This window comes from Sinocyclocheilus rhinocerous, unplaced genomic scaffold, assembly GCF_001515625.1.
Source record: "Sinocyclocheilus rhinocerous isolate Xijiao unplaced genomic scaffold, SAMN03320098_v1.1 scaffold2213, whole genome shotgun sequence".
NCBI classification, from domain to species: domain Eukaryota; kingdom Metazoa; phylum Chordata; class Actinopteri; order Cypriniformes; family Cyprinidae; genus Sinocyclocheilus; species Sinocyclocheilus rhinocerous.
Genome location: NW_015634046.1, coordinates 49,328 through 61,123, shown reverse-complemented (window position 1 = coordinate 61,123; position 11,796 = coordinate 49,328). Strand labels below are relative to the sequence as shown.

The 11,796-nt window shown below is 35.3% G+C and overlaps 1 protein-coding gene across 1 annotated transcript in view; it reads right to left on the bottom strand.

Annotated features, from left to right (window-relative positions):
- LOC107745359 (formin-1) overlaps positions 1-11,796 on the bottom strand; it is a 95,654-nt gene that overhangs the window by 53,393 nt on the left and 30,465 nt on the right. Inside the window, exons 4-5 of the mRNA XM_016559231.1 lie at positions 3,913-4,030; positions 2,464-2,525 (exon numbers count right to left, since the gene is read on the bottom strand). Coding sequence (XP_016414717.1) covers positions 2,464-2,525; positions 3,913-4,030 — 180 coding nt within the window. The remainder of the gene's footprint in view (positions 1-2,463; positions 2,526-3,912; positions 4,031-11,796) is intronic.

Genomic DNA, 11,796 nt, shown 5'->3' with positions numbered 1-11,796 from the left:
TTCAATATCTATTATTTCCTGAATATTATGACATTCAAGAGGGCCACCCCCTGATGACGTCATAATATGCAAATTAGATGAGTATATTTACACCCCACATAAACTTTCAGTCATGCCCAACATTTTTCTAATTTACAGTAGATCTCTATCTTTAAGCCCTTTCAAACCACAAGCTTTTTTAATCTTGATGTCAAAATCCAGCATTTTTCCAAAAAAACCCTGGCGCCTAAAGGGTTAACATTATTTTAACAAGTTCTATACAGATATTTGTTCTTGTTTTAATAATAAACTCACTTAATTTTGTTTTGTATCCAATTTTGACTTAATATCCAATGTTATTTTGCGTCTCCAGTAAATGTATCTTGAATGAAATGTTTGATATTTGTACTGGAAAACAAGATACAAATACTGAGGAAGAAAATCATGTTTTTTGTCCTTTCTCCAAAAATCCAGAGGATGAATATCACTTTTTGTCAGCCAGTGCAGTCCGTCTGATTCTATCACATTCAGACTCTTTCTACAGTCAGAAATAACGAAGAGTTTTCTTGAGTCGCAGATTTACAGATGAGTTCAGCAGTAAAGCATCATCTTCATAAGAGGAGCCGCCAGGAGCATCTGGAATCCATCAGAACATCACGGCTCCCTTCACGCTGCCCTCACATTCAATATCACTGTTTACAGTCAGAGGTCAGCACATTAAACACTAGAAACACACTGACCTGCTGCTATGAGCAAACGCGCTTCTCTGGCAGACTGACTGAACATGAATGAACGCTGTCTTCCTCAGTATTTCAGGCTTGTTTTCCAGTACCAATATCTCAACTTTCTTCAATCAAGATTAAAAATGTATCAAAATTAATAAAAATAACAAAAACAAAGAAATATAAAATAAAACTAAAATTTATGTAAAATTTACGGAAAATATAAAAACAAAAACTAACTCAAAATATTAATTAAAACTATAAAGGCACATAAAATTTTTTTTTTTTTTTAAACTTTAAGTACGAGGTTTAACACTCTTCTCAAAATGAAACACAGACCATGCGCTCATATTTGATCAAATGAAGGCCTTTGTGAGGTCAGATCGTGGTCATGAAGAAAGCAAGAGCTTGGCTCTTAGCGTCGATCATAAAGCACGTGCTCGTAAACTAGTCGCTCGTCGACGTCACTGATTTTCCATAGCAGCCGTCGGCGGTGTTATGTGCTTTCAAAAATGATTAAACATCATATTGTCCAGACAGCAAACGGACTGCTGGGATCTGGGATCATCAAGCTTTAAAGTAAATCTGCATTTAGTGCTAAACTGACAGCAGGAGAAAAACTGAACGCTGTACGAGTTTACAGACGAATCCGCTTAGCCATTACCTTACAATCAACATGACATGAAAAATTACTGTCTTCATAATGCATGCATGGTCCTGGTCTTACTGTAAGTTATTCATCAGTGATGATGTTGCTCTGAAAAAACACATTTCAGTCTTTCATTAAAATATCTACTCAATCTACTGCACTCAGAGGTGCTATTTTAGTATTATTGAAATAGTGTTATCATTTTTATTAATATTTTGAATTGGCTTTTATATTTATGTTTTCTGTTTTCATTTTAAATTTTGTTAAAGTTTTAGTAAGTTCTATCAGGGTTTATTTATGTCCATGTAGGTTTAATACATTTTTATTCCAGATATAGTTTTAGTTTGTTTCGTATATCAGATTACATTTTATTAATATTTTGAATTGGTTTTTATTTTTATATTTTCTGTTTTCATTTGAACTTCTGTTAAATTTTTAATAGTATTATAATTTTTTAAAATTATTATTATCATTATTATTTTTATTTATTCATTTAAAAAAATTTTTTTTACATATATCTATATCGTTTCTATTATTTTTGTTTCAGTTTCAGTTTTGAAAATGAGAAATGTTGCTTTGGAAACTAGCTGAAATAAAATTTGTTTTAAGTTTATATATATATATATATATTAAACTACATTAAAATTCAAGCATTTTGCATTATTTTTAGTTTATTTTGCATTATTTATAGTTTTGCATTATTGACACACTATTTTCCTATTTAATGCTGTAAAGCTGCTTTGACACAATCTGTATTGTTAAAAGCACTGTATAAATAAAGGTGACTTGACTTGGAGATTTTCAAGGAATTCAAGCACCTGTACAAACCCTGATATATATATATATATATATATATACACACATTTAATTTCAGTTAAAGTTTATTTTATTTCAAGGTTTTTATGGTTTTAGGTATCTATAACCCAGAAACAGCTCGTACTGAATCAATAAAAGTGGAAATGCTGTTTCTTTTTGCCTTATTAAACAGAAAATCCCTCAGATTGAGATCTGGAGGCCAAACACTCTGCAGTGCACAGGGCTCGATCCCACCATCCCTCCTGACCTCTAGTGTTTTCTGTCAGTACTGCAGGATTGTTTAGACACAACACTTACATGTAGTTTCTCCAGCTCCTCTTTACTCTCTCTCTTCAGCTGCAGGAGCGCGGCCTGGTGCTCTGAAACACACAAACAACAGCGAGAGTTCATTCATCCAGAGAAAACACAAACTACAACCGTACACGAGCTCAGGTGTTCCTCCTGCAACGAAGTAAGAGTATAGAACTGTGAGACGAATGTGGAGATTAAAGTTCAGTTCATCAGGTCAGATCAAAAATCACTGATACTATGATCGGGAGTTGTTGTATGCAATGTGAAACTCATAGTTGGCTCAGATGTTGTCGTATGTGATGTGAAACTGTTAGTCCAATTGTGAGTTGTGGTGTGTGACATTGGTGTAACGGTGGTTGGTCTTCCATCAACTACCAGGTGATGTAGTGTATATGGAGAAGAGGAGGGGTCATGTTATGTTACTATGTCAGTAGTTATTTTTGTATTTGAAAAATCTATAATTGTGACCCATACAATGTATTGTTGGCTATTGCTACAAATATACCTGTGCTGCTTATGACTGCTTTTGTGCTGCATGGTCACATTTTAAAAAATACATTTTACACAATAATAAGAATAAATAAAATTAATTTTATTTACAGCAGACAATCATGTGACTGGCCACATGAGCAGCTTCTCCTGTGAATAAATCCCCATCCGAATCCATGAGTGTTATCACTGTGGTGCTCATGTAAATGTATTTTTACAGACATCCATATGAGAAATAATTACCGTCCGAATAGGGCTAGACCTATTCTATGATGAAATGCCACACACACACACACACACACACACACATACACGTTTGTTTCTGTGAATTGTGGGGACTTTCCATAGACTTCTGTTACTTTTATACTGACCAAACAATATTTTCTATCCCCTAACTCAACCCTAAACCTACGCCTTACAGAAAACCTTCTTCTTACACTTTCAGATAAACATCATTTACTATTTTGAATAATTTTTTTCCCTCATGGGGACCACAGGCCGGTGCCCACAATGTCAAAAATGTCAGGTTTTACTATCCTTGTGAAGACATTTGGTCACACACACACACACTCACTCACACACACACGCACGCACACCACACTCACACACACTCACTCACACACACACACATGGACTCACACCCATCAGGAGCTTGAGCTCAGAGCTGGATCAACCAGAGCGGCTGGTTTAGCGTTACACGAGTCAGAAGTAATTAACCGGCTCTGTGTACTTTAATGAATCAAGCTCCTGCATTCATTCCTTCAGTCCTTCAAACCAGGATGATGCTTAAACTGCATTTGATTAGCATCACATGACACACAACAGAGCCGTGTGATCACGCAGGACGAATAAAAACATACACAACAACATCTGAGCTTCTAAAGCCCAGACGGCACAGATTAGATTAGATTAGATTAGATTAGGAAAGAAGGTGTGGAGGAGACGAGTGAAGACAAACCCGCTCACCGGCTTCAGTGTAACGCAGGCCCACCTTCTCCTCTCCGTCCTCTTTAGGTGGAGGCCAGACGGCCAGCAGACGGCCAGGGGTTCGGTCCTCACCGTCTGACGGAGACGTGACCTCAGACTGAGGAGAGACACACAGCGTGCAGGAATTAATCAACGTCTCAACCTGTCCATAAACACTGCATGAATACAGACACTCGATTTCACTTAGCTTTCAAACTTAGTACTTCATAACTAACTCAACTGAAGTTAGTTTATAAAGCATTTTAAAAACGACAACACTCACAAAATAACAAACGCAAGCAAAAAAACGAGTAAATAAAACCTTAATTGCCAGTTGGCCAAGAACAGCATGATTAAATCAAAGTGTAAGAGAAATAATCTCCACCAAAACACAAACATATTTGAAGGAATATTCACACTCACAGACTGACATGTATGCAATGCTCAGAGCTGGTTTTCACCGAAATGCAAGAAAATTAAAAGAGCAACACTTTGCATTAAGGTCTCTTTGGTTAAGGGTTTCGCGAACGCAAACTTACAATGAGCAATATATTAAAAAAGCAATGTTGTTAAACTTTGTAAATACATTTATTAAAATATTGATTAAAATTGAATTATTTCAATGAATACTGTTAGTTTATAAAAAAACACTGTTCACTGGTTGCTTGCGTTATTTCACAGTACATTAATTAATATGAACAGATACAACAGATAAAATGTTTTCTATGCCTTCATGAATGATCACGTTGATTGAGATGTAATAAATCATCTGTATGAGCATACATCTGCATAAAATAATTAAATGATAAATAATAAAAAATTAATAGTATTTCTATTTTTACAGGGACAAAATGCACCATACTCATTGCCTGTAAACAATAATATTAATTAATTAATCAATCAATTTATTCATTCATTAAATTAATTATTTATTGCCAATAAATGTTTTCAATTACATTTACTGACGTTTAGCAAAAACATTCATTTGGGCGCTTAAAATCAGAAAAATACAATAATAATAATAATGATAATAATAATAGATTTAGTAAATGTACTAGATCTAAATCTATTATTATTAATGTTTGTTGATAATTAACATTTTTATAAGTCTAAATCTATTTTTATTAACATTTGTTTGTACCCCTTAAATCAGATAAAAACAGAAAAATACAACAATAATAATAATAATAATAATAGATTTAGTAAATGTACTAGATCTAAATCTATTATTATTAATGTTTGTTGATAATTAACATTTTTATAAATCTAAATCTATTTTTATTAACATTTGTTTGTACCCTTAAAATCAGATAAAAACAGAAAAAACATAAATAATAACAATCAGTCAATCAATAAATAGTACTTCTTTTTTTTTTTTATGGGAACGAAATGAAAAATTTTCTTAAGCCTTAAGAGTTGAAGAGTTTATTTGCAAAATCAGATAACTCCGTTTTTTTTTATTTTCAAAAATCATGTTTTTATTATGTTTTATTGCGTTAGTTAGCTGCGATTTTTAACCTAATCAAAATAACCCAGCTGCAGTTTGATTGAGATTAATTGGAATGCACAATGAAAAAACATAATTTTTGAGAACAGCTATCTGTTTTTGCAATTGAACTCTTCATTCATTGCCAGTATTTTTTGTCCAATAAATTCACTGACGTGTTAGCAACACACCCTTAAAATCAGAGAAAAACTGAAATAACTACTGCAAATATGATACTAGAAATGATTGACACTTCAATGAATAAGTACGTTAACAACATCATGTTTAATTAAGGGATGATGGCGTTGATTGCGGTGTCGTAAATCATCTGTAATACATACTTTCTCCTCTGTAGGACTCTTGGGGTCAGCGACTGGAGCTTTACTCAGCTGTCTCTCAAAGATAGACCTCAGCAGCTCTTTATCGCTCTTCTTCTTCCTCCTGACAGCGTCCAGATCCAGCGCTGCATCCACCGGATCCTTCTTAGCAGGTTTCGAGCTGAATAATTTGGATTTTAAAGCATCAAACGACGTATCCGTCACCGTTTTACCAGCGCTCGGATCTGCGGCGTCGGATTTGTCCTCGTTCTGTTTGACTTCGGCGCTCGACGCTTTCTGTAGCAAACCGGTGATTTCAGATAAACGTCTGGGTTCGTTTTTCTTTTTAGTAACTCCAGTGCTGGTGTTTTGTTGGACTTTGGTTTTGTTGACGTGTTGTTTGAGGCTCAGCAGCGCTCGATCCGCATCTCGCGGTTTGATTTCTGAAAGCGTCTCCCTCTCGTCTCCGACTGCTCCTTTCTTTAACACTCGTAAACCGCTGAACAAAGCGGGCAGCTGGTGTCTGTCGCCGCTGCTTTTAGCCAAGCTGCTGTCCAGTTTGGAGTCTTTTGGAGGAGGAGAAAGAGCGTCTGGCATGCGCTCAGATCCCGAGAGCGTCTCTGAAAGACCTTTTGTCTCCGGCTGAAGATCTGAGGTGGGTAAAACCGAAGCTGGAATCTCAGCATCTCCTTTTTGGGAATCCGTCTGAGACGCCGGATCTGCTTCTTCTGACGAAGCATCCTCACCTGCTTTATCTGCTTCAGGTTTGTGAAGAGGAAGGACTCGTCTCCAGCTGCTGACGTCTGAGTCGCCCGTGAAACTTCTGTTTAGTATTTCTGATGCTGAGTCTACTCTGTGAACGCTCCAATGTGGCACGTCTTTCTTGGAGTCTTCCGAAATGCGGGATGAGAAATCCAGCGAGCGGTTGATTTTGCCGTACGAGCCGGTCCGGCTCAGAATCGAAGTGTCTTTAAGTGATCGCTCCACGAGACTCTCGGCTTTGACGACAAACGGCTCGAGTTTCTCCTCAGATCCGTCACGTTCCCTGTCAACGACAAGAAGACTTAAAGCGGGGCTTTTACACTCATACTTACTAAAATTCATTCTGCAAAAATGATTTTTTCTTGTTTTCCAGTACAAATATCTAAACATTTTTAAATCAAGATATGTTACAAGATACATTATTTGTTTATTTATTTAATTTATGTTTTATTTATTGAAGAAACAAGCATTAAAATGAAGTGAGTTTTTGCTTAAAACAAGAAAATATATTGGTCAGAGGGGTATAATCTATAAATAATAATCTATAAATAATATTGTTTCCTCTTCGAATTAAACCTAATTATTGTGTGGAATTTTCTTTTTCCCAAAAATGCTAGTTAATAATAAAGTATTGGACTAAAACTTACTGACTTTGCTCATACAGGGTAAAACAACTTCCAAAAAATTTTGATTTATTTTGTTTTATTTTTTGGTTACACTTGTGGTATTGCTGATCAAAAATTAAAAGCAAAAATTATCCCACAAAAATTGCTTATTATTATTACTTTTTTCCCCATTATGCTATATTATTTCCAATTTATTTTTCTTTCAATAAGCACAGGTTTTCTATTTCTTTTTAGAACTGATGGATCATAGGCAAAAACTGAGGTGCATGAGCTCATATCAATGAAGCCTACGATCAACCAGCTCCAAAAAGAAACACAAAACCTGTGCTAACTGAAAGAAAACAAACTGAACCCAAGATCTGCTGATAATATAGCATAACAAGTGATTTACAAGCAACTTTTAAAAGGCCATTAGGCACCAAATTAGGCAAAGTATTTTCAGCAGTTTGTTTTTTAAGATATTTTTTCAGGTTTTAAGCAAAAACTCTTCAGAAAACATCATAGGAGGCGTTTACACGACACCATTTTCAACTAAAAACAATGTACTTTTCGTGCATTTTAATCATTCGTTTTCACAGCCAAAGTGTTTTAAATGTAAACTTTTGAAAACATGCACATTTTTTTCCTGTTATCATCTTCATGTAGACTACAAAAAAGCGAATTCATGTGTGTGCGTATTACGTGTTTGCATAGTGTTTCTTTACAAAGATATGACTGGCCTGGCATGAATAATACAGTTTTTAAGTCGTTTTTGCGGATCCATGTGAACGGGGAATGTTTTATTGTCTGTATGTGCAAAGTGCAAAAGAAAAATGTTCTGTTTTTACTACACCGCTGTCATATAAAAGTACACTTATATAAATAATATCTTTGTAGAACTGCCTATCGCTGGTTAATTAACACTTTTATTGATCTGAACTGACTTGAGCTAAATAATAACACTAGTCTCTATAGTTGAGTTTCCATAATTGATTTTGCTATTTCTGTGAAGCTGCTTTGACGCAATCTGTACTGTACAGAAATAAACGTGACATTTTATTTAGAGGTCAACCGATGTATCGGTTTTGCCGATTAATCGGCATTATCGGTAAAAATCCATGACGATTTTTCCGGGTTGTGTCTGTTGCCGGAGTGGCTGAAACTCTGCAGTCATTATGCGGATTTAAAACATCGACAACTAACTATAGTGCTATAGTATACTACAGTGCATGTTTTCATATCATTACTAAGTGATTAATTTGTTGACTAGATGCTGCATTAGTGGAGAAAGAACAGCAGACGCACACAAGTGGCTAAAACAATGTGATCAAAACACACGCAAGTCCGACCAAAATGTTTAATGTCACAATTACCATCTATTTGCATTAGTTTATATCCATCTGGTCACATTAAAGCATTTGTTAGCCAGTGAAGTTGCATGTTTAAAACTAGTGACGTGAGAAAGCAAACTGATATGTTCATTCAGTCGACAGAAATCCTGCACGCCGCAGAGCACCATTCATATAGCTTTACATTAAATTACATCATATCTGTTCCAGATCGTTGTTAATGTACATAATGACTTCACCCTGGGCTGGAAGATTGTGTATTGTGCATTTTTCAGTGAAACCTTTGTCTTTCCGTGGCTCTAATAAAGTCTGTATGCTTCATATAGAGAGCTGTAATATATATCGCGCTTTCTCTTTCAGTTTGTTTTAAACACCAAACTTCAATCTATGCCGCTTTTTGATCATTCTTAAAGTAAACTTTTGCTCATTTGGTGATTAAATAAACTGCTTTAGACCGCCGCTTGAATTGAACGCAACGCGACATGTGTGTGTGATAACTGTAAGTTTGTTATTTGATTAGATAATCACAAGTGTTTTAGAATAAAAGCAGTTAAACTGTGAGAGTATACAATATACATATGTAATTTCAATACTATGGCCTTTGTGTAGATATTTAAAGATGTAACATTTCAAAAATGTCAACATTCACCGATATATTTTTAATTATTTTATTATTATAAGTTGCTTTTGTTAACATTTATGAACTGTGAACAATATATAATGAATATTAATATTTTATTCATTTAAAAAATGTTTTTTTTTGCAAAATATTTTAGTTTATGTTTGGTATCGGTTGATTAATCGGTATCGGTATTATCGGTATCTGTAAAATCTACTATCAGTCGACCTCTAATTTTACTTCAAGTAAATGCATCTTGATTCAAGAATATTCAGATATTTTTATTTATTTATTTAACCTTTATTTAACCAGGCAAATTAATTAAGAACAAGTTCTTATTTTCAATAACAGCCTGGCAGGAGAATTAATATCTCCTGAGAAACATATAAACATATATTACAATACATAAAACACATAAAAGAAAAATAAAGTCTCAGTTAAAACATTTACAGGTCGAGGTCAGAGCACTTACTAGTAATTTTTTTAATGCACATACTGGAATATTTGTCTCTAATTTCAATAACTTTTGTAGCACCTTCCAATCATTTGGGCAACAAATTCAAAACCAGAACGACCATATGTAGTTTTCTTTCTAGGGATAGCCAAGGAAATATAATTAGATGATCTAGTTGAATAAGTATTAGAATGAGGTTTCAGCCACTTTTGAAGATATTCCGGTAATAAGCCCAGTAGAACTTTATAAATAAAAATATACCAGTGGATTTCCCGTCTTGTATGCAATGATGTCCAATTCAAAAGGGAATATAATTCGCAATGATGCGTTCTGTAAGGTGCATTAGTAATCAATCTAATTGCTGCATGATACAACCCATCTAATTGCTCCAGAACACCTTTACATATATTTCTATACATCACCATAATCAAATAAGTAGTATCAACAAGATATTTCTTGGCTGACGTGGTAAACACAGATCTATTTCGGAACAAGAAACCAAGTCTAGATTTAACTTTCTTCTGGAGATTAGTTATGTGTGTAGTAAAAGTCAAGGAGCTATCAAGCCAGATTCCGAGATATTTATATGAGGATACTACCTCATTTATCGCCCCATTCGAAGTCTTTATTATTTTGTTGTTTTTTTCCAAACCACATTACTTTTGTTTTTGTGCTATTTAACACTAGATCCAGGTCACTAAAAGCCTCTTGAATATTATTAAAACTGTCCTGTACCTGGTTTAAAACTTAATCATATGACGATCATCCGCATATAGGTGAATATAGGTTTTCTGACTACTGATAAACTGAGAAATATTATTAATGTAGATTGAAAACAGAGTTGATGCTAACACAGAGCCCTGAGGGACCCCTTTATTAATAGTTATTTGTACGTGAAAACAAGGAAAAACTCATTTTTTGCAGTGTATCGGTTGCTCTGACCTTCCCTGAAGGCCTAAGGTGTCTTCCTCATCGTCGATGTACGTCTCCACTCTAGTCACCTGCACCAGATACGGATCGGAGGATGTCTGTGAAGACCGCTCTGCATCCTGTACAGGCGAATAATGGCGATCCGGCTCCACGTTGTCCTCCAAACCATCTTTTGGTCTCAAAGGATCTGCTACTCCAATATGACCATTAGCATCTTCATCAGGCAATGTTTGAAATGACGTCAACACAGCTGTCGTCTGATCGGACATGAGAAAACTTGAAGAGGTCCTAGTGTGGTTTGAATCCATATTGCTGTTTGCATTGAATGCTATGAGGTGAAATCCAATAGCTGCATAGTTAGTGTGGTTTTACTTCAACCTGCATGCACTCTAGTTTCACAGACCGGAGAAAACAAAAGGGTTTTGTGCGTGAAAATCCCCAGCTCTCTCTCTCTCTCGTTCCAGCATTTGGAAACACTTCAGTTCCAGAAGTTTTACTGCAGTTCAGTGTGATTCTCAAATGGGAGAAACCAAACAGAGAGACTAAAGTGTCTCAGTAGTTCAGGCAGTGAAAGGAAACTTACAGAACTAACGGATACGAGCTCCAGATATTTCCCTTAAACATTCCCAAGGATTTTTTTCAGAGCACTTCCTGCTCCGGCGGAGTCTTGTGTTTCTCCTGGAGAAAGTTCAGCGTTGTCTTTGGAGAGGAAGGAGTCGCGCAGGTCTGATTACTTTTCTCTCTAACCACTCCCTCTGTCTCTGTTCAGCGGTGAACCTGGCAGATATTCACCTGCGAGTGTCTGGTTACTGAAAGCAGGAGCTGGAAGTGTAATGCAGAGATTCAGTGTCTCTCTCTCTCTCTCTCTGTAATCTCCAGCAGGGTCAGGTGGAGTGGGCGGAGCTTCACTATTACAACAGTGGTTATAATCAGCTCTGCTGAGGTCACTGGCCACGCCTCTCTGTTGCTATAGCGCTGACCTGCAGTGCTTGAATACAGAATCAACCGAGGAGAAGGTCTGTAAACTTACGGTGAGAGACTGGTTATAGTTAATCAGAAATTAAAAAAAGACTCATTGCAGCCTGGTAGAAGCCGATTAGAAAACCAGAGAGATCTTAAAATTGTGCAGGACACAACATAAATGCGCTATGAGAGGTTTTCATTAACACATAAAATGACTATAACCAATTTATAAATATTTATATAATATTTATATATTAAATGTATAATAAAAAATGTACATTAAAAATATAACCAGAATTTAAGTGTGTGTGTGTGTGTGTGTATATATATATATATATAAAATATAAAATAAACACATAAAAATATAAGTAAATTTTTTTAAATCATATTTATGTAACC